Source organism: Salvia miltiorrhiza, chromosome 8 (assembly GCF_028751815.1).
Source record: "Salvia miltiorrhiza cultivar Shanhuang (shh) chromosome 8, IMPLAD_Smil_shh, whole genome shotgun sequence".
Taxonomy (NCBI): Eukaryota; Viridiplantae; Streptophyta; class Magnoliopsida; order Lamiales; family Lamiaceae; genus Salvia; species Salvia miltiorrhiza.
The window spans coordinates 37,280,663-37,303,661 of NC_080394.1; the positions used below are offsets into that span (position 1 = coordinate 37,280,663).

The 22,999-nt window shown below is 40.9% G+C and overlaps 1 protein-coding gene and 1 long non-coding RNA gene across 2 annotated transcripts; both read left to right on the forward strand.

Annotated features, from left to right (window-relative positions):
• Positions 1-5,380: 5,380 nt before the first annotated feature.
• Positions 5,381-6,397, forward strand: LOC130998423 (uncharacterized). The gene is made up of 2 exons (XM_057923838.1): positions 5,381-5,562; positions 5,656-6,397. The coding sequence occupies exons 1-2, from the start codon at positions 5,381-5,383 to the stop codon at positions 6,395-6,397; spliced, it is 924 nt and encodes a 307-aa protein (XP_057779821.1).
• Positions 6,398-19,223: 12,826 nt separating this feature from the next.
• On the forward strand, positions 19,224-22,848 carry LOC130996591 (uncharacterized). Its single transcript, XR_009092686.1, has 3 exons — positions 19,224-20,085; positions 21,939-22,005; positions 22,609-22,848. It is a non-coding gene; the product is annotated as an uncharacterized LOC130996591 (long non-coding RNA).
• Positions 22,849-22,999: the final 151 nt, after the last annotated feature.

The window sequence follows — 22,999 nt, forward strand, 5'->3', positions numbered from 1 at the left end:
GAGAATCATCGTACTCGCATTGCATTCCATAGTTAGATAGGAACGACGAAAGAAAGTCCGAACAACAAGAATAACACCAGCTTTCACAATCCCCCAACATTTTTGAAAAAACATTCCAGAAAAGCCATCCGGACCCGGAGCACTATTGTCATCCATACCAAAAATAACAGCATCAATCTCGCTCTTATCAGGAATACAAACCAGAAGATTATTCTGCTCATCTGAAACCACATGCTCCATATACGACTCAATCTCCAACGGATCAGCTAAAAGGCTACCATCATCCCTGAAAAGTGAAGTAAAGTGTTCAACGATGTGTTGCTCAATAGTGCCATGGTCATACACGTCAGAGCCATCAATAAAGAGACGAGTGATAGACACATTCCTCTTCTTGAATTTGGCAATTCTATGAAAGAAAGCAGTGTTCCTATCACCATCTTAGAGCCAGGAGGCACGACTCTTTTGTTGGAGCAAGCTATTTTTCCTATTAAGAGCCACACTCATCTCCTCCTAGAGACCAACCTCAGCATCAAACAAGTCATCCGTATAACCATTCTCCGAAATCAACTTCTGAGTGGCCATCAATTGGTCCTGCGACCGCGCAATCAAAGAATCAACATTCCCAAACACCTCTTTATTCTAGGTTTTGATATCAACGCATAAACATTTCAGCTTCAACATGACACGTAAAATCGGGCATAAAGTACTGACAAGAGGCATCTAAGAACCCGACACCATCTCCATAAAAGTGGGATGAAGCACCCACATGTTCAAAAACCTAAATTAGCGCCGACCCACAGACAAATGACTACATTACAGCACCAGCTGCGAATGATCCGATGTGAGACGAGGAAGCGCAGAAGTAACAACCAAATCCCACTTATCCACAAACTCCTGAGAAAAGAGTGCTCTATCCAACAACGATAACACGTGACCAGGTAAAAAATGACGCCCCGACCAAGTGAAACGCAAACCCTCAGTAGGAGATTCAATAAATTGAGTGTCATCAATAAAAGAACAAAACTAAAGATAAGATCCACGATGAGGAAAAATATTACTCATTCTCTCATGAGCCCCTTTGACAGCATTAAAATCACCAATGAAAACCGTTTTACCAGAGATGAATCGAAGCAGATCATGCCAAAGATCCCGACGATCAACATGATCATTAGCACCATGAATAATAGCAACCCTAAAATCAATAGATTTCCAAACACAATTGACACAATCGACGGGCATAAATAACAGCAGCCCTAAGCATGTTAAAATAAGGGTTAATAGCCGGAAAATACACCAACTATTTTGAGATTTGCATATTGCACATGACCTTCAAAATTAGCCCCAGAATACATGACCTTTTGATTTAGTTGCAATTTGCACCCGGCGGAAGTTCCGACCACTCTCATGTTTGACCGGCGGTGACGTAGACATTATTTTAAATTACATGGCATTACGTGTGGCATTTATTACACAGTGGCAAGCCACGTGTTCAAAACGACGTCGTTTTGATAGGGAGAAAAAAATAAAAAAATAAAGAAAAATGTCTTCTTCTTCAATCTCCTGCCAAGCAGCCCCGCCGCTGCGACTTCCTCTCCCGTCCACCGAACATCCGAGGCCATCGAAGCAGCCCTGCCGCTGCGACTTCCTCTCCCGACCACCGAGCATCCAAGGCCATCGAAGATGCTAGAAGTTTTACATAAATCACATATTATATACAAAGAATGCAACGAGAATAAACAGGTGAGGAATTAATTGGATTTTATTCACATGAATCAAAACAAAAGTCGCGCTGCATCACTGTTGTCCATCTCCAAATCTAAAAGATCGTCCCAAAAATAATCATATGCTGTGATATCGTCGAACTCCACTGGGCCGCTAGGAATAGCTAATCCCGCTGTGCACCAATCCGAGGTCCTTTCATGGCGATTGTTTTCCGCTTTCTTCTCTGAAACATTTAGAATCTAGAGTTTTGGGGAAAAAGGGAACTAAACACTAGAGTTTTGGGGAAAAGGGAACTAACCACCTCAGGCCACCGCCTCCGTCTCAGATCTGGATATCGACGCTACGCCTCCTCCTTTCTTCCGGTGATAGCGTCTGGATTGGGGATCTAGGGGCGGAGACATGGCCGGTGGCAAAGGGAAGAGGGAGGTAGGAGCTAGGGCACGATAGTGGTGGCGTGAAGCCACAGACTGCGATCGTCGGAATCAAAGGGGTGGCGTCTGGATTGGGGATCTAGGGGCGAAGACATGGCCGGTGGCTGTGTCGTCGCCGGATTTTAGAGGGAGGCGGTGGCCTGAGGTGGTGCGTTGTGTGTGTGAGTTCTCAGGTGTCAGTGTGTGTGCTTGGTCTGTGTGTGAGAGACAAGAGAGAGGGAAGTCGGGGGAGGTTAGGCGGCTGGCTGCTCGCCGGAGCAGAGGAGAGAGGGGGCGCGGCGGGAGCCTTCGGCGAGTCTGGTCGAGAAAGAGAAAGAGGAGTCAAGGGGAGAGGGATGGGCCAGAGAGAGAGAGAGAGAGGGGTCAACGACGACGTTTGCAGATTTCATGTTTTTTTTTGTTTTTTTATTTAAAAAAGCTTGACAAAAACGACGTCGTTTTACTTGATCGTCGGTGCGTCCACGTCAATAAAATCCGACGGCCACGTCACCACCGATCAAAGTGTTAGTCAACGCGGGTGCAAATTGCGATTAAATTGAAAAGTCATGTATTCTGGGGCTAATGTTGAAGGTCATATGCAATATGCAAATCTCAAAATAGTTGGTGTATTTTCCGGCTATTAACCCTTAAAATAATTTCTTTCATTTGTGCGCACATGTCACACTCACTTTCTATTACTCGCTGTGATCCCAGACCTTTTAGTCACCAATGAATCTCTGTCTCCTGCTTACTTAAACTGAAGGCGTAACCCAAACAAGTTTACTTTGACCTCGAGATGCTACCTAGGTAGACCTCATATTTCTCATGCTCCGGAACACATCCATTCGAGCACCCTTATAACGCCTCTGGTTAGTGTTCCGATGGAGATCAACCCACCGAGTCAGCTAACAAGTGTACACAATTCTCAAACAACGTGTTAGGTCATAAGAGAATCTCAATTGATTAACTTTGCGTGCCTTAAACAGAGCAGAGTGCACATAAACATTTTATTTGATAAACAGTTTGCATTTCATTGAAATATTTAGAGCTTAATAACTCAATCATAGGGATGTCAAAAAAGCCCGAAACCTACGGGTCGACCCGAATAAACCGATAAAAAATGTGGGTTAGGGCTAAATTTTTTTAGCCCGAATGGCCCAAACCGAAAATAGCCCGAGCCCAATAGGGTTGGCCCGAAAATCGAGTGGGTTGGCCCAATTAACCGAACACTTTCTTAATAATTGATTTCTAAACTTTAATACTTTACTTTTTAATTTGATAATAGCATTTGATGCTTGTATAATATGTTTTGATTTTTTCTAACGAATAATAATAAATATTTATGATATAAAAGTCAAAGAAAGATAGTAATTTATGTTATATCTATATACAATTTTTATCGGAAACAAAGTTAAAATTAGATATTATGTAAATTTACATTAAAATAACACTAATTTTTGTATCTAAAATAAGGCGAAATGTTTAGATTTAAAAAGTACGACATATTTTTATTACAATAATATGATTATCCATATAAAAAATTATATATATAAAAAATCGTAAATTTGTGGGCCCGAACGGGCTAGCCCAAAATCGAGTGGGTTAGGATTAGGGTCAAAAAATTTTAGCCCGAAAAATAAAAAACGACTAACTCGAATCGAAAATAACCCGAAACCGAATGGGTTGGCCTGATTGACATCCCTACTCAGTCATACTTTATACATTTGCAAAGTAAGTCCACCTGTTTAGACAAAGCCTGTAATTTAATCTTAACTCTGAATCGAAATAGCAATGCTAGTCCTCACGATCCGCAAAGCCTACAAGAAATTCTATTCTTAATAGATCTTTTGAATCTAATCTTAAGTCATGGTGAAGGTTCTTAACCTTCTATGATCCACTTAGCCGGGTTTTCAAAATTTAATAAATAAATAATTGAAACTAAAATCCTTGAGTCAAGGACACCAACAATATCCTTACTCGATTTTCTTTAATAATTGAATTCATAAATAAACTCAATTAAAGCATAAATACTTTCTATTGCATAACGCAAATGCAAATGTAAATTCATTTCATGCTTAAACATATGATAAGTAATGACTTAAAATATGCACATAATAATAATATGATCTTATTATAAAATTATTCTTTAAAAAAATAATTAATTAAACTAATAATAATCTAGTTAAATAATTTTAGTGCAGCCCATTTAAATAAAATCTGTACAGCTCATTTGAAAGAATTATAGACAGGGCCCATTTTTAATAAAATTCGCAGTCCAACTTAAATAAATCCAGAGGCCCACTGATTTAAAAGAGTAAAGGCCCAGCTGAAAAGAGTAACAAAACATTGGCCCATTTAAATTTAAAGGTCCAACCCAAATCGAAAAGTCAAAGCCCCCCTCCCACAGCTGTTTCCCCCAACATCTCTCTCTTTCCCTCTCAAAATTTCATGTCACACACACACGCACGCACGCACGCACGCAGACGGGCGGCGCCGCCTTTTCCTAGAAACTCCGACGATGGGCACTGCCATCAGTCACCATCTTCTCTCCCTCGAGGTCACTAGTCGAAGTGGCAGCAGGAAGCAACCACCACTGCCTCATCTCTCTTCTCTAAACAACCACCGTCCGAGCCCTAATTTTCCAATCTAACTCCTCTCTCTCTCCCAACCTCCGCCGCCGCGGAAGCTCGTTGGAGGTGCTATTAAAGTTGCTATGTTGATATGTATGGACATGCATGCATGCACATCACTATGCAGCAGCTGTCACTTTTTAGAGTATTGTTTGTGTTTCTTATTGCCTACGGTTTTATGCCTTTTCTCTTTTCTCACGATGTGCTCGTGTGTTGCCTATATATTAAGGCTGCTCCTTTGTATTTCGGTTTAATGAGAAAATAGTACAATCTTTTTCCTTTATCTTTCTTCATGCTTTTAGCATCTTTTTGGTTTTCAACATTGTACCTGAGCAATAGCTTAATTCTTCCGCTATCCTCCCATGGCTCCTCCTAAGCAAAATCTTCCTCCCACTCCTCCTCACGAGGATCCAACCCATCCCTTTTTATCTATCTCATAGTGATAACCCTGGAGTGCAGCTCGTTACACAGCAACTCACGGGATCAAATTACTCTAGTTGGTTTCGCTCCATGACCACGGCGCTCCTTGCAAAAAATAAACTCGCGTTCGTCGATGGATCTATTGAGCGACCTCATCCAAATGAAAATTTGTATGCACAGTGGATGCGTTGCAACAGTATGGTAGTTTCTTGGCTGCGTAACTCCGTTAATTCTGAAATTAGCGCGAGCATCATGTATATTGATGACGCGCATCTGATCTGGAACGATCTTAGAGATCGTTTTTCTCAAGGAAATATGGCTCGTGTTTGCCAGCTGAAACAACAACTTCTTAATCTGAGGCAGGGATCTGAAGATGTAGGGTCCTATTTCACTAAGCTGCGAATTCTATGGGATGAATACCGTGATTTCCAACCAACATGATGGTGTACCTGTGACACTTGCCGTTGTCACAGCTTAAAGAAATGGAGCAAGTACCAGATGCAAGAATGCTCGATGCAATTTCTCATCGGTTTGAATCTCACATTTGCTCAGATTAGATCTCAAATCATCTCTATGATTCATTTTCCTTCATTGTCACGGATCTTTGCTATGGTGCTTCAAGAAGAACGCCAAAGATCTATTGAATTTGTGCCTCAAGCACCACAAATCAACACTGAAAATTCTGGTTCTATGATAAATGCTACGGGTTATGCTAGAGGCAGAGGTGCAAAAGGAAAATTTCTTTGCACCAAATGTGGAAAAACTAACCACACTGTTGATAAATGTTTTGAGATAATAGGCTATCCCCCTGGTTACGGTAGAGGTCGGGGTAAAACACAATCAGATAGTGGCAGATCTGTGAATCAAGTCAGTGGAGCTGAGTCTGGAAATTTGTCTAAGGCTAGTGGAACTATGACAACCGCAGATATGGCTCAGATCATTTCATTTTTGCAACAGCAAATGCAAAATATTGGTGGTTCTTCTTCTACTGTATCTGATACTCAGAGCTCTAAGGATTCTGCACCTACAAATACTTCTCCACCATTCAGTGGTACTGTCTCCTTAGCACCTCTCATCTGTTCTGTTTCTTCTTCTACTTTATGGCTCCTAGATACAGGAGCTACTCATCATGTTTGGAATAATCCATCTCTGTTCACAAACATCTCTAATACCTCCAATGCACATGTTAATCTTCCCAATGGAAGTAGTGCCTAGGGGTGGTAATTCGGTGCCGGTTTTCGGTTAAAACCGTAACCGAACCGGAAAAACCGGTTATCGATTAACCGAAAACCGGTTTTTCTCGGTTCGGTTCGGTTATCGGTTAGTACTCTCACTGTTAACTGGTTAATCGGTTTAATCGGTCGGTTAACCGGTTAAACCGATTAACCAGTTTTTTTTAATTTAATTAATTAATTAATTAAACAATAGTTAGTCATTTAGGTTAGGGTTTCCTTTCCGCCACTTCATCCAAGTTCGAATTTCCAAACTGTTCCATCCAGTCCAGCCGCTCTCTCGCCTCTCTTCCTATTCTGTTCGGCTGTTCCCATCCCCGCCTCCCACCGGCACCGGCGCCGGCGCCGCTACCTCTCCCACCGGCGCCTCCCTCCCTTTCTCCAGTCCGGCAGGCGGCAGTCCAGCAGCTCGTCCCAGCAGCAGCAGCGCTCGAGCTCGTCCCTTGCACCGGCGCTGCTGCCTCTCCCACCAGCGCCTCCCTCCCTTTTTCCAGTCCGGCAGTCCCAGCAGCGCTCGCAGCAGCAGCTCGTCCCAGCAGCAACAGCGCTCGAGCTCGCCCCTTGCACCGGCGCCGCTGCCTCTCCCACCGGCGCCTCCCTCCCTTTTCTCCAGTCCGGTAGTCCCAGCAGCGCTCGAGCTCGTCCCTTGCACCGGCGCCTCCTCCGCCGATTTTGCCCTCCGGAAGCAGCAGCGCAACTCGTCACTTTGCCGGCGTCGCTCAGTCTGCCAGGCTCGCCTCCTCCCCCGTTTTTCCCTCCGTAAGCAGCAGCTCGTCCATTCAGCAGGTTACCGTCTTTTCTTTTCTTCCTTTTTTAGTTTTTAGGCATTGTTTATGAGAAGTTCATGAGTTGCTATAATGATGTATTATATGTGTTGGTGATTTGAATATGTATGATATGTATGATATGATGTATATGTATTTGAGAAGTCCATTCAGCAGCTCGTCACTTAGTTTATTCCTTTGAATATGTATGATATGATGTATATGTATTTATGTGTTGGTGATTTGATTTCGCAGCTATATAGTTTTCTATTTGTTATGAATTATCATTTTAATTATGGTCTTTTAATACTGATGAATGATGATAAATCGATGATGATATAAATTGATTATGGTCTTTTAACTCTTTTTATTATATAAATTGAGATGATGATAGGCAATGCCGCAATGTGTTTAATAATCTTTGCTTTGTTAATTAAATTGATTTGGACAATAATTTTTTTTTAGTATGTTGTCTTGATTAAGTAATAAGTTGACTAACTTCTTGATTAGATGGAGAGAATTGAAGATGGATCGTAATCTATCACACAACAAGCTAGCAATAGGCTTGAAATTGAAGACGATGATATGTTTGAAGAGGTTGAAATACGTGAACTACAAGGTGATGATGAAGAACCAAAGGCAAAAAAAAAACTAGGAAATCTTCTGGGACAAGGTTCGATGTTTGGGCTGATTATATTCAGCTTATGGACGGAGAAGGGGATGAAAAGATTAAGAAAGGGCAATGCAAGCGTTGTGGCAAAAAAATTAGGGCTGATCCGAATAGAAACGGCACCACTGCTTTGAGGATTCATACTACTTCGTGCTTGAAGAAGCATCAAGCAACAGCTAGTCAATCGGTTCTCAACTTACAACCCACTACTGATGGAACAAGATCGTTGACAAGTTGGAAATTCGATCAAAATGTCGTTAGAATGGCATTGTGTCAGATGATCATCATGGATGAAATTTCATTTAGATTTGTCGAGCGTGAGGGGTTCAAGATGTTTATAGAGGCTGCATGTCCTATGTTCAAGATCCCGGGCAGACAAACAGTAAGAGCTGATTGTATGAGATTGTTTTTGGAGCGGAAGGCTATTTTGAAAACTTTTTTTCAAGCTAAAGGCATGGGACGAGTGTCGATCACGACTGATTGTTGGACAGGGATCAACAACACAAATTTTATTTGTGTCACAGCACATTGCATCGACAAGGACTGGAAATTGCATAAAAAAATAATCAGTTTTCGCAAGTGCATGAGTCACACAGGCAGTGATCTTGCTACTGCAATCATATCATCCGTGGAGGAGTGGGGCTTGCATAAGGTACTTTGTTGCACGATGGACAATGCAACGTCAAATGATGCTGCAATTAGGTACATGAAGCCAGACTTTGAGAGGTGGGGGACAAGTGTTGTTGGTGGCAAGTATTTGCACATGCGTTGTGTTGCTCACATCCTAAACTTAATTGTGAAGGAGGGATTGGATGAGATTGGCATGTCCGTGAGACGAGTAAGAGAAGCCGTCAAATGGATAAAGGCATCACCATCTAGAGCGGATAAGTTTAGAGGTTATGTGGAGGCCTTGAAGATTGCTTGCAGCAAGTCTTTGACTTTGGATGTGCCGACGAGATGGAACTCTACATATTTGATGCTCGAGTCTGTTGTGCCATATGTTGAGGTCTTCAATCTACATGTGAATGTAGTTAAGGAATTTGTACATGATTTGAATCAAAAAAAGCACAAAGACTTGACAATTGGAGTTCCTGACAACAATGATTGGGCTAAAGTGAGGATGATTTGTGATTATTTGGGCAGATTTTATGATTTGACACTTCTCGTCTCAGGTACCACTTATGTCTTAGTCAATTTATTTTTAAAGGAAATAGGCAAGTCTTTTATTTCATGATTTGACACTTCTCTTCTCAGGTACCACATATGTCTCTGCCCATTTGTTTTTCAAGGAAATGTGCTCTATCTTTGAGTTCATTACTCAGTTACAGAGGGACACCGATACTGAGATTAGGTCCATGGCCAATGAGATGAAGGACAAGCTTGGAAAGTATTGGTTGGAAACTGATGAGATGAACCCAAGAATGAACAAGTTGTTCTACATTGCTGCATTGTTGGATCCGAGACAGAAGATAACACATGTGGAAAAGTGCTTGAAGAAAGTTTATGCTCCGCAGCGAGCAATTGAATTGTTGGGGGAGGTGCGCAACTCATTGAATGAGTTGTTTGAGTATTACAAGAAACAACTTGGTTCAACTGATGAAGCACTTACGAATGCACCTACTTCGGTTCAAATTGAACCTTGAGTTAGTGGTGCTCGAAGTCATGTTGATGTTATTTCTGATGATAGTGAAGATGAAGAATCAGGCGATATGTCAGAGATTACTGTGTACTTTGCTGAAAAGAAATACAAGCACAAAGCTATTGAGGGGGATCAGTTTGATATCCTACAGTGGTGGTCCAAAAATAGCCCGCGCTTCCCTGTTCTATCCGAGATGGTGAGGGACATCATGGCTATCCCTATATCGAGCGTTGCTTCTGAGTCTGCATTTAGCACGGGTGGTCGTGTTTTATCTAAATTTAGAAGCTCGTTGACTGTTAATATGGTGGAGGCTTTGATATGCGCTGAGGATTGGCTCAAATCTAGTTCGTCGGATAAATTTCTCCAAGATGAAGAAGATGTGTCTGAGACTGAGTTAGAGAAGGAGTTTGATGAGGACTGAAATATGCACCAGCGCTGTGCTAAACATAACGGGAATATTTCTAGTTATGACTATTATTACTATTATTGTTATTGTGGTTATTTCTGATATTTGATACAGGATTGCCCTGACTTTCGGCTTGGCTCAGCTCGGCTCCGCTTTCCAACTCTGATGGCTCAATTTCAAGATGTAGATTAGAATAACGGGGCTTGGGCTTAATTCATTGGGCTAATGGGCTTTAAGGGTCTAATGGGCCTAAGGGCCTTAAGTTTATGTTCATGCTTATAAATAGGGACTTAGTAGGGGGTTAGAAGGGGGGATCATCTCATTATTCATTCATCTCTTGTAAAATGTAATTCTCTCAAAGTATAGTGAAAAAACCCCCAACACCCCGTGGACGTAGGTCTTCTCGACCGAACCACGTAAATTCGGTGTCGTTTACTGCTTTCTAGTTTAGGTGTTGGTTTCTCGTTTCACCAGAGTTTGAATCGGGTGAGTACTTTAATGTATTATAAACTATAAAATTCAAATCATTACAATTTACAAATATGTTAATTATTCTTTTTGTTTAATTTTAAAAACTTAACAGTTTTGACACAACTTGGGATGAGTGGAGGACATGGAGTTCGTGGAGAAAGTAGTGGAGATGTTCCTAGTCAGACAAGCCGAATTGTCTTACCGTGAATCCATTTATTTGTTGTTTGTGTTGACTGTTGAACTTTAGACTTATGTTACTTTATGTTTGTTGCCTTGTTGGTGGAGTTTAGATTAATTTGATTAGATTTTTTTATGGATTGAAAGTAATTGACTTATTATTGTTGTTTTTGGGTTTTGGCTATAATGTGAGTTAATATTGTTGTCTAGGTTGGGAATTAGTTTATTATCATTGTTCTTTTTTTTTAATATAAATTACATGTGTCTATAATTTTTTTTTTGTTATTAAATTATCACAAGTTATGAATTGGTGCAGTGGATAAGGTCTCATTCTTTCTTTCAAAGGTCATGAGTTCAAATCCTATTGCACACATTTTAAAATTCGAATTTTTTTAAATAAAAACCGGTTAATTCGGTTAACCGGTACCGGTTTAATTCGCCAAATTGAGAACCAGTGCATTAATCGGTTTCGACCGGTTAACCGGTCGAAAAACCGGTTCGATTTTCGGTTAGAGGAATTCCTCTAAACCGGTTCCGGTTCGGTTTACCGGTTTACCACCCCTAGTAGTGCCAGTGTTACTAACATTGGAACCATTACTCTCACACCTAATAAAATCTAAATCTAAGGTTGCGGCTTCCAAGAGAAAGTTGATCTCCAAGAAGGACGAAAATTAGGGCAAAAGATTGTGTGTCTATGAAAGAAAAACTAAGCCCTATTTATAGACTTCAAATCCTTCTTGATCACTATGGAAGTTGCCATGCAAAGCCGAACTCTAAAAGGAAAAGAATCGTGCAAAGGAAGGTAAGTCTCCAGCTGTGACGCGCTCAGCAAGTAATCTCCACTCTGGCGGAAATCGCGGCTCTCGCTAGTGGAACGGCTTCAGCTCTGGCTCTCGCCAGCGGAATGGTGATTTCTTCTGCTATCGCCAGAGGAACGGTGATTTCTCTGGCTTCTCGATTCCGCTGTAATGGACTTCGCTTCCGCTGCACTGGACTTTGATTCCGCTGGCTTCTTGATTCCAGCGGCGAAGTGATTTCTTTGGCGCTTCCGCGCTCGCTTCGATTCCTCTGGCGCTTCCGCGCTCGCTTCGATTCCCTGACTTCTTGGGTCTGGTCTGGAGCGCGGGCTTTGGCGATAGAGCTATGCTGCTCTGCTCTGGCTACAGAGTTATGCTAAAAACACCTCTTTAGCCACGAAATCTCCAAAATTGTATTCTTCCATCTAAAAACCTAAATCTCCTGCAAAGCATCAAACAAGCCATAAAACGCACCATTTTCCAAAAGATTCTCTTAAAATAAAGCTCATATAAACCCCAAAATTTAGCACAATTAAGCATAAATCAACCCCCCCACACTTAGCCTTTTGCTTGTCCTCAAGCAAAATCCAGATGAATCCTAGGAAGAGATCAATTTCAACAATGCTAATTTCCAATCCAAACATTCACAAGTCAATTCAATATTTTACGATCAACACACATCTTCTCGATCATGCAAGTAACTCAAAGTTTAAGAAGCAACAAAAGAGTAATGCAAGTAATTCGATCAGACCCAATTCTCCGCTAGAAGTGAATTCCCTAATGTGATCGCCTTTATAATCAATATCACCATTTTTTACACTTTTTGTGCTTAAGATTTTCGACAGTTGAGTCATAATTCATGAAATAAAACCATTTGGATGTAATCCAAAGTCTTTTCACGTGGTTTCCCATGCTCATAGTTGAACTAGAGGAGCAGAGACTCAGAGCTGTCACATTTTCAGAGCAGGCCAGATGTTTCAGAGCTGGCAATTTCAAAGTTGGCAATTCGTTCAACATTTTCACAAATAAGATACGATCGTAGGCAATCACAATGACAACACTCTTTCTAGCATCTACCAGACAAATCACGTTTTACTAACTTACAAAAATGTTGCAACAAAACTCATAATTCTTTGCACAATCAAGAAACATATATCGAAAGTAAAACAAGAATAACCACCAAACGAACACAAACCCAAAACGCGCATCGAAAATCATCTGCTCTTCCACAAATTCATAAAAATTAGCAAGATTCGAGACCAAAAACTAAGCATAGAAAGACTAATCTTGGCCAATTGAAAGCATAAACACAATAAAACACCCCCCCACACTTAAAGCATGCCATGTCCTCAGGGCACGAAAGAAATAAGAAGAGTTGAGAAAACGTCCCTGATTATCGGCATTTGAGAAACTGAAGCTTCGTGAGAGATGGTGAAGAGTGGAGTTTATGGTCGATGCAGAGTAGAGACGGCGGCGCTGGCAGGGCAGAGGAGAGAGCTGCAGAAACATGAACACTTCCAGAATCATAGTATCCGCATAGCAACCGAACTTAGGACAAAGACAAAACACCAACTAAAAACAAAACAAGAACAACAAAAACGAAAACTAAAAACAAACCAACAGTGGGTTGCCTCCCACCAAACGCTAGATTTGAAAGTCGCCAGCTCGACTGCTCATGTGCTCAAAAAGTGCCCGGAATCAACAGCGAAACAGACTCCGCTGGAACTAACGAGGAGGCATCATAGAACGGCTTCAAATGTTGTGCATTCACGGTGAATGTCTTCGCCGTATCCAGGCTGCGTATCTCAAACGCCCCATTTGGGCAGACAGACTGAATCACGAACGGGCCAACCCATTTTGTCTTCAACTTTCCGGGCATTAAACGCAGCTTCGATTGGAACAAGAGTACCTTTTGCCCGACCTTCAAGGATTTCCCTCGCAGATTCTTGTCATGCCACATCTTAGTGCGCTCTTTATACCACATGGCCGCATCATAGGCTTCAAGACGAATCTCCTCCAATTCTTGAAGTTGAAACTTCCTTTCCTCCTCACACTTAGGCAATGCTTATTCACTTCTTTCACGGCCCAATATGCGCGATGCTCCAACTCAACCGGCAGGTGGCACATCTTCCCAAAGATTAGACGATAAGGTGACATACCTATTGGGGTCTTGTAGGCAGTTCTGTATGCCCAGAGTGTGTCATCTAGCCTCAAGCTCTAATCCTTTCGAGACGGGTTCACCATTTTCTCTAGAATTTGCTTCACTTATCGGTTGGAAACTTCGGCTTGGCCGTTGGTTTGAGGATGGTAAGGAGTAGCCAATCGATGATGCACACCATATTTCTTCATCAATGCTTCGATGGTGCGGTTGCAGAAGTGCGTCCCCTGATCGCTAATCACTGCTCGAGGTACTCCATACCTAGTAAAGATGTGGGACTTCAAAAACGCGGCAACCACCTTGGCATCATTCGTTTTCATGGCCTTTGCTTCTATCCATTTCGACACGTAGTCAACGGTGAGCAAGATGTAGAGATTGCCGTATGAGCTTGGGAATGGTCCCATGAAATCCATCCCCCACACATCAAATATCTCACAAAAAATCATCGGGACTTGGGGCATCTCATCTCGCTTGGAGATATTTCCGGTCAGTTGACAACGATCACAGCTTTTGCAAAATAGATAAGCATCTCTATGCAATGTGGTCCAAAAGAAACCGGAATCAAGTACCTTCCTCGCTGTACGTTTCGGACCAAAATGACCGCCACAAGCTAGAGAATGGCAGTGTACAAGAATGGCTCGTTGCTCTGCTTCCGGAACGCAACGTCGGATAATCTGATCAGCTCCAACCTTCCACAAATAAGGTTCATCCCAAAGATAATACTTGCACTCACTTCGAAGCTTCATCTGCTGTGCCTTTTTGAACAAAGGTGGGAATATTCCAGAAGTCAAATAATTGATGATGTCGGCGAACCATGGCTCGGACCCACCTTTTTCCTCGACTGAATATGCTGCGGACATTTCCAGAGCAGAACACGTGCGCCAGAGCGGATGGATATTTCTCTGGCGGGAATTCAGAGCAAAGAAATCATCATTTCTCTGGAGATGGCCATTTCTCTGGCGGGAATCTATTTCTCTGGCGGCTTGTTTCCGCTGCTCTGACTCGGAGGAAAAGTCCTGTCTGGGCAAACAAACGGCTGAACATGTCTTGATAGCATAAAGATGCTCTTCTGGGAAAGCTTCGTTGATAGGGCTCTCATCTTCCCCTTGCTGGACTAAACGACTTAAATGGTCAGCCACATGATTCTCCGCTCCATTCTTATCCCGAATCTCCCAATCAAACTCCTGCAACAAAAGAATCCATCTAATCAAGCGTGGCTTTGACTCCTTCTTTGATAGTAGAAACTTCAATGCGGCATGGTCCGTGTAGACAATTATTTTCGCCCCCAAAAGATATGAACGGAATTTTTCAAAGGCAAAAATAATCGCCAACATCTCCTTTTCTGTTGTTGCATAGTTGCATTGGGCAGGATTCAACGTCTTTGAAGCATAATAAATTACGTGGCTCTCTTTCCCCATCTTTTGTCCAAGAACCGCGCCTACGGCGTGGTCACTAGCATCACACATAAGCTCAAAGGGGAGCTTCCAGTTAGGCGGTTGCATGATCGGGGCTGTCGTCAACTTAATTTTCAACAAGTCAAACTCCTGCTTGCACTCATTTGTTAGGACAAACGGAACATCGTTCTACAGCAGACGGGTCAACGGTTGCGCGATCTTTGTAAAATTTTTGATGAACCTCCTGTAAAATCCAGCGTGTCCGAGAAAACCTCTGATCTCCTTAACGTCCCTCGGGTATGGCAGCTTGGCTATCAACTCCACCTTGGCCTTGTCGACTTGAATCCCCTTTTCTGAGACAACATGGCCTAGAACAATACCCTCGTTCACCATAAAGTGACACTTTTCAAAGTTCAAGATCAGATTTTTCTCCACACAACGAGTCAAAACCTTGTCCAAATTGTGGAGGCAGCCCTCAAATGATGTCCCATAAACTGTGAAATCATCCATGAAGATCTCTATGCACTTTTCGATCAAGTCAGAGAAGATGCTCATCATGCATCGTTGAAAAGTGCCGGGCGCATTGCACAATCCAAACGGCATTCTTTTGCATGCGAAGGTTCCAAACGGGCACGTGAAAGTAGTCTTCTCTTGATCCTCTTGGTTGACATAAATCTGAAAATACCCACTATAACCATCCAAGAAACAGAAAAATGCCTGTCCCGCTAAGCGCTCCAACATCTGATCAATAAATGGAAGCGGGAAATGATCCTTGCGAGTAGCAGCGTTCAGCTTCCGGTAATCGATACACATGCGCCATCCAGTAACAAGACGCATCGGCACCAACTCGTTCTTCTCATTCTCAACCACTTGTAATCCAGACTTCTTCGGAACCATGTGAATCGGGCTCACCCACTTGCTGTCAGAGATAGGATAAATAATTCCTAAAGCTAGAAGCTTTAGAACCTCCTTGAGCACGATCTCCCTCATGTTCGGATTCAACTTCCTCTGCGGATCTCTAACAGGCTTAGCGTCTGGCTCCATCAAGATGTAGTGTTGGCACACGTCAGGACTTATACCGGTGATGTCCGCCAATGTCCACCCATTCAGGAAGCTTCTCATGGGACTGTGATTGGGAAGGGTAGCAAGGTTGGAAACCTATATGTGTTAGAGACTGATCCAGCCACATCCACCAAAGTCACATTCCCTAGCATTTCTGCTTCAGCAGTCATCTCATCCCAGTTATGGCATCATAGATTAGGCCATCTTTCTTTTCATAAGTTACAGCTCTTATCAAAAGCTTTATCTCTTTCATCTTGTAAGCAAACTCTCTGTGAAATTTGCCCTTTGGCTAAACAGAGAAGATTGCCATTTCCTGATTCTCGGCATGTATCACAAGAGATTTTTGAATTAATATACTGTGATATTTGGGGACCTTACTCTTCTTCCACTGTTGATGGTTATACCTACTTCCTCACCATTGTTGATGATTATTCTAGGTTTGTATGGACCTTTTTAATGAAAAACAAATATGATGTGAAGACTATATTAACTCAATTCTTTAATACAGTCAACACTCAGTTTGGAAAAACCATTAAAATTCTTCGATGTGATTATGGTCCTGAATTTAGTCTTGGGGAGCTTTTCACCAAATATGGAACTATAGTTCATCACTCTTGTGTGTCCACTCCACAACAAAATGCTAGAGTTGAAAGAAAACACCAACACCTGCTTAATGTTGCTAGAAGTCTCTTATTTCAGTCACACTTACCTGTTTCATATTGGGGACATTGTATACACACAGCTTCTTACCTTATAAATAGGGTTCCTTCATCTGTTCTTCCTGACAATGCTACTCCCTTCCAAATGCTGTCAGGAAGCCACCCTCTTATACTCATCTGAGAGTGTTTGGTTGTCTATGCTACATGTCAACTCTAGATAGACACAGATCAAAATTCTCACCTATGGCTGTCAAGTGTGTTTTCTTGGGGTATCCTTCTGGATACAAGGGATATAAGGTACTAAATCTGGACACTCATCAAATCCATATTAGTAGAGATGTTGTGTTTCATGAGCAAATCTTTCCTTACTCTGATAAGCCTCCTTCCCAGTTTCCCGAACCTCAATTCACCTTCCCAGTAGACACTTCCATTCCCAATAACATTTTTAGTCAAGCTCAACCTCAATCAGCAATTACACCTCCTGATACAAATGAGGCAGGTACTGATGCTGACTCCACTTCAGATGCCACTTCCATGCTTGATGTTTTTCCTACAACACAATTGGGTAGAATCCGGAAACGTCATTCTTACTTGTCAGATTACATATGTAACTCTGTCATCTGTTCCCCTTATCCCTTACACAAATACATCTCCTACTCCAAACTCTCCTTAGCCTATTTCAGACTTGTTTGCTCTCTCTCTGCTATTCCTGAACCCTCTTCTTATTCTCAAGCATCTAAGTATGCTAAATGGAGGAAAGCTATGCAGGCAGAACTTGAGGCTCTTATTAAAAATGATACTTGGTTTATTACTTTGCTACCTTTGGGCAAGATTTCCATTGGATGCAAGTGGATTTTCCGCACCAAATTCTTTGCTGATGGAACCTTGGATAGATACAAGGTACGTTTGGTGGCCAAAGGTAACACACAACAAGCAGGGGTAGATTTCATTGATACTTTCTCCCCAGTAGCAAAGTTAGTCACGGTCAAGGTTATGTTGTCACTTGCAGCTGTTTCAGGATGGTCTCTATGCCATCTCGACATTAACAATGCTTTTCTCTATGGTGAGTTGAGTGAAGACATTTATATGGAGCTTCCTCCTGGTTTAGTTGATGAGAGGGTCTGTTTGCAAGCTGAAACGCTCTCTTTATGGCCTTAAACAAGCCTCACGACAGTGGTATTTAAAACTCTCCGAAGTTTTAGCCAAATTTGGTCTTTGTCAATCCACCAGTGATCATTCTTTCTTCTACAAGAAGTCACAAGGAAAATTTCTTGGTCTCATTGTCTACGTTGATGACATTTTGCTCACAAGTAATGATGATGATATGATTGCTTCTTTCAAGGCCTTTCTGAGTCAACATTTCAGATACAAGGACCTAGGGAAGCCTACTTATTTTCTTGGTTTGGAAGTTGCTCGAAATGACAAAGGGATCTATCTTTGTCAACGCAAGTATGTTCTGGATTTATTGAAGGATGCAGGGTTACTCAACTGCAGGCCTGCTTCTTCTCCGATGGAATCAGGGAAGCATCTCAGCTTGATTGAAGGAGCAGAGCTCCCTGATCCCACTAAATACCGCAGACTCATTGGTCGATTGTTATACTTATGTTTGACACGCCCAAATATTACATTTGCGGTCCACAATTTAAGTCAGTTTCTTTCTAAGCCTTGTGAAGGCCACATGGCTTCAGCTGAACGCGTTCTCCGTTATTTGAAGGAAAGCATTGGTCATGGTTTATTTTTTGATAAAAATTCTACCTTGGATATCTCAGCTTTTTCTGATGCAGATTGGGCTGCATGCCCCACCACACGACGATCTGTCACCGGCTTTACAGTTTTCATTGGATCATCTCTTGTTTCTTGGAGGTCTAAGAAACAATCTACTGTCTCTCGATCATCTGCCGAAGCTGAATATCGGGCTATGGCACAAGCTAGCTGTGAAGTTACTTGGATTCGCACTTTGCTCTTGGATTTTGGAATCCTTCAGACCAAGGCTTCACCTCTTTACTGCGACAATCAGGTCGCCGTTCATATTTGCTGCAATCCCGTCTTCCATGAGAGAACTAAGCACATAGAAATAGATTGTCACACTGTTCGTGACAAATTTCTTCAACATGTGGTTCATCCTGTTCATGTCAAGAATCATCTCCAACTCGCTGACGTTTTTACCAAAGCTTTATCTGCATTAGCTCTTCACTTGATTTTGAGCAAGATGGGCTTCATCAACATATACAGTCCATCTTGAGGGGGCCTATTAAAGTTGCTATGTTGATATGTATGGACATGCATGCATGCACATCACTATGCAGCAGTTGTCACTTTTTAGAGTATTGTTTGTGTTTCTTGTTGCCTACGGTTTTATGCCTTTTTCTCTTTTCTCACGATGTGCTCGTGTGTTGCCTATATATTAAGGCTGCTCCTTTGTATTTCAGTTTAATGAGAAAATAGTACAATCTTTTTCCTTTATCTTTCTTCATGCTTTTAGCATCTTTTTGGTTTTCAACAGGCGCAGCAGCGACGAGCCACCGCCACCAGCTCCCTCTGACCTCTCTGTCTCTTAGATATCACGCACGCTGACACACACAAATCTCACGTTGCACCCTCTCATTCTTTGTAACACCCGGGCTTTTGATGACGTGTTTAATTGCTTAAGTTTGAGTAATTAGGGTATAGATCCCTTGTTTGATTTACTTTGTAAAGAGATGAGGAGTTATATGAAGTTCCCTTGTTATTTTTAAGATGTTGAGATGTTCTTTTGATGATGTTTGGATGATGTGAGATTTTATATCCGAAATTGAGTTTGAGTATTCGAATAATTCGAGATAATTATTTGAATGAGAACGGTGAACTCGGAAGTGAGATCTGAGTCCGTTAAGACGTTTTTGAAAATTTTGACTTTTTGACGATGAATAGTAAAATACTGCTATTTCGTCTTTTTGTCGACTTTCAAAATCTTACGTGCACGTCGTCGAGAAATATTCTTAGTTTTTCGATACGAGTCCAATAATGAAAGTTTTTATTTTTGGACGACGAGTGAATAGTAAATCGGGATTTCTCGATAAACGAACCGAGCTCGTTTATCAGAATTTCGAGAACGAGCTTGCGTTTTCTATATTTATATAGAATTACGAGTGTAATGAAAGTGAGTAGAGGTTGAGAGGGCGAGTAACAAAGAGTATGGGTTGTTAGTTGTTAAAACGAGACGAGACGAGATATTTAACGACTAACGGGTTAATATCCTAAATATCTAACCTACCCTACCCCTAACCACCCCCAAACCTCCCAAAACCCCTTTCCCCTCACTAACTCACGCTATATCAGCCCACACCACACACACAACTCACATATTCACACACACAACACCTAAAACACACACTACACACGCCATTTTCCATTTAAGCTTGGACGGAGCTTTTGACCTCCGATTTGAGCACCGAGACGAGCGCCGATCATCTTTTCGATCATGTATCTAAGTAGGTAAGATCTCTACCTACGTTTTGATGGTTTTATTTTCGATTTTCGTCGACGTCGAAAAACGTCGATTCTCGACTTTATTTTGAAACGACGTCGGATCGTCGTGAAATTTTAGTATGTTGTTCTTGGGTAGATGTTGAGCATGTTTAATGAAGGGAGTAAGAACGGAACGAACCGTAGCTATGAAACCCATGAGGGCAGCCCCGTTTTTCACATATTAGCTTGTCTTTCGATTTTTGTTTGATCGTTTTGACTTGATATTTGTGCTTAGGGGTATGCTAGAATCGATATATATTAAATTCGTATTTTTCCAAGCACGAAAATTGTATAAATTTTTAGAGTATGATTATTTAAATTCGTGAAGTTTGAGACGTTGCATAATGAATATTATTGCGTATATGTGTTCTACGATATCACATGAGCATGCTAATTGATTTACAATTTATGGATGATAATTGTTGAACGAAATTAAAACTGGAATTCTGTCAAAATTTTACAGCAGTTTCAAGCTTATGTTTCGATGAGTTTTCATTGCTTGATGGCTCTGAAATTTTAGTATGTTTATCTATGATATGTGTATTTCGTCGCTGCAAAATTTCATGTGTTTTGGATGATGTTTGCTATTTTAAAGATATTTTGAAAAACCCTTGACAGAATCTGTCAACTATTGGTAGACTTCACAAAAACGTTTATATCTATTAATCCATGAAGGATTTTGCATCACCGTTTTTTTTTAAACGAAACTAGACTTCAATACTTTTCTAAAATCATAAGATTTCGATTTTTATGACCTCTGAAACAGAGCAGTTTATTATTTCAAAAATGCCCTGTTCTGCTGTCATATTTGTCCAACAGTAAAAGTGTATGAGTTTCATTGTTTATTTGGCAGATCATATGAACGTTTTCTCTTGTGAAATTTTAACCAAATCTTCAAGGATACCTTTAGTTTTGGATGATTAAATTTGATGGAATTTTATTAAGGTTTGCCTTGGTTTCTAATGGCCTAAACAAAATTGGCAGAAACTGTCAATCTTTGACAGCCTGCACTAAAAGAGCAATATCTCCAAAAACCTTTAACCTTTTTGGTTAACTACCATTTTTAGAGTGAACTACACTTCATGAAGTTTTTGAGATCAATTGGTATGAGAGTTTATGATGATTGAGTTGGTTGTTATGAATTTTTAAAGATGACACAAAAACAGCAAAACTTTCTAGAAAACAACTTGATTATATTTATTTTGATGGATGATACGATATGACTAAATGGTGTGAGTTGTGAGAGTTATGATTAACGCACATAAATGTTGGTATCTGACACTCGAACAATTGGTGTCGAGTATAAATGATAGTTTACTGATAAAGAGTTTTGATGATTTTGAATTGTTTGGTTTGCGTTGAAAAGATGTCAAGATGTTAAGTTTTGAGTCGAGAGACGAGTTCACGTAGTGAGATTCACGCGTTGAAATCTCGTGGTTGACATTATATATGAATAGGTCATGCCGAAATTTTTAGTGAAATTAGGATTTGAGCATAGTCAATTCTTGTTGAACCGTGACTCAAATACATGCCTAATGGATAGTTTAACTTCTAATTGGTTAATTAGACGAGATGAGAGCGAATAGATCTGCTAAGAAAGTGGACTTTTCGATGTGTTAAATATTTCTTTTAATTGAAGAGCTGCTAATTATAACATAAGGATGTTATAATTAATGAGTAATGACGAGAGATAATAATTGTTATATTGATTAACAATCAAGAGAGATGAACATTAGAGATACTAATGTTTCATAAAAGAGATTAGATTATTAATCGAGGTTTCTTTTATAACTTCTCACCAATTCTTCATAACGATGAAGGTCCTTTTGGGAAGTAACGACTTGAGGGAGAGAGTGACGTTACTCATTGATACAGAGACACAACGAGGTGGGCATTACTTTTACTATACGTATATAGAGATCCCCTGCGTGTCGTAGGCCTCTTATACGAATGAATGCATGAGATGATTTAACTGTTAATTTCAGTTTTATATATCTATCAAACGAGTTTAATGCTACCTTTGAACAAGTTATTTCGTTACAAATCTTTGAACTGGAAAATATTACAACTGTTGTCTTGCCATGAAATGTTTAAATTTTAGTATGATATCTATCTGCTTTGGCTTTGCCAATGATGCAATCGAATTCGGGTCCTGAGCAGTTGATAGCTATCCTGCCAGGACTAGTGTACACCAGTGACCGTGAGTCATCTAGCGGGTTGGCCGGTCAAGTGACCGTGAGAGGTGGCCACCTCTCCGGCACACAGTTTCAGATATGATAGATTACAAAAGAACTTAGTCTGATCAGACGAACTTTAAGAATCACAAATGAACTTAGTAAGCTTGGGCCTTTTTAGCGAAAAACTCCCTTGCTGTACTGATTATGATGGCATGACAATTTATAGTTTTGAAGCATGTATTTTTATACCTAGGCATACGTGCCCACTGAGTGCTTTTGTACTCAGCCCTGCATATGTTTTCTAAATGTGCAGGTTGAGCTGATGTGATGATGGTGCTGCAATGAGCGGAGTCTCCAGGGTTGTTAATAAATAGTTAACCTGTCTAGAATATGTCTTCATACATATGTCTAGCTACTTTCCGCTGCAAGATGTTGTTGATGTTATAGTATGTTATGTCATACTTTGAGTCTTAAGAGAATGGTTGCATATGATGTATAACTTGATTAATGATATTAATTAACTTTTATGCAGTCTTTCATAGACTGTTTTCAATTGAGTATTAATGAATAAAAATGACGAGTTTTATTAAGATGAGTAAGTTTTACGGCTATAAATGACGCCCCTTTTCTTCCCCTTCTTCTTTAACCCCATCCCTAGTCGTGGATCACTCGGCCTAACTATCCCTAGTTAGGGCGGGCTGTGA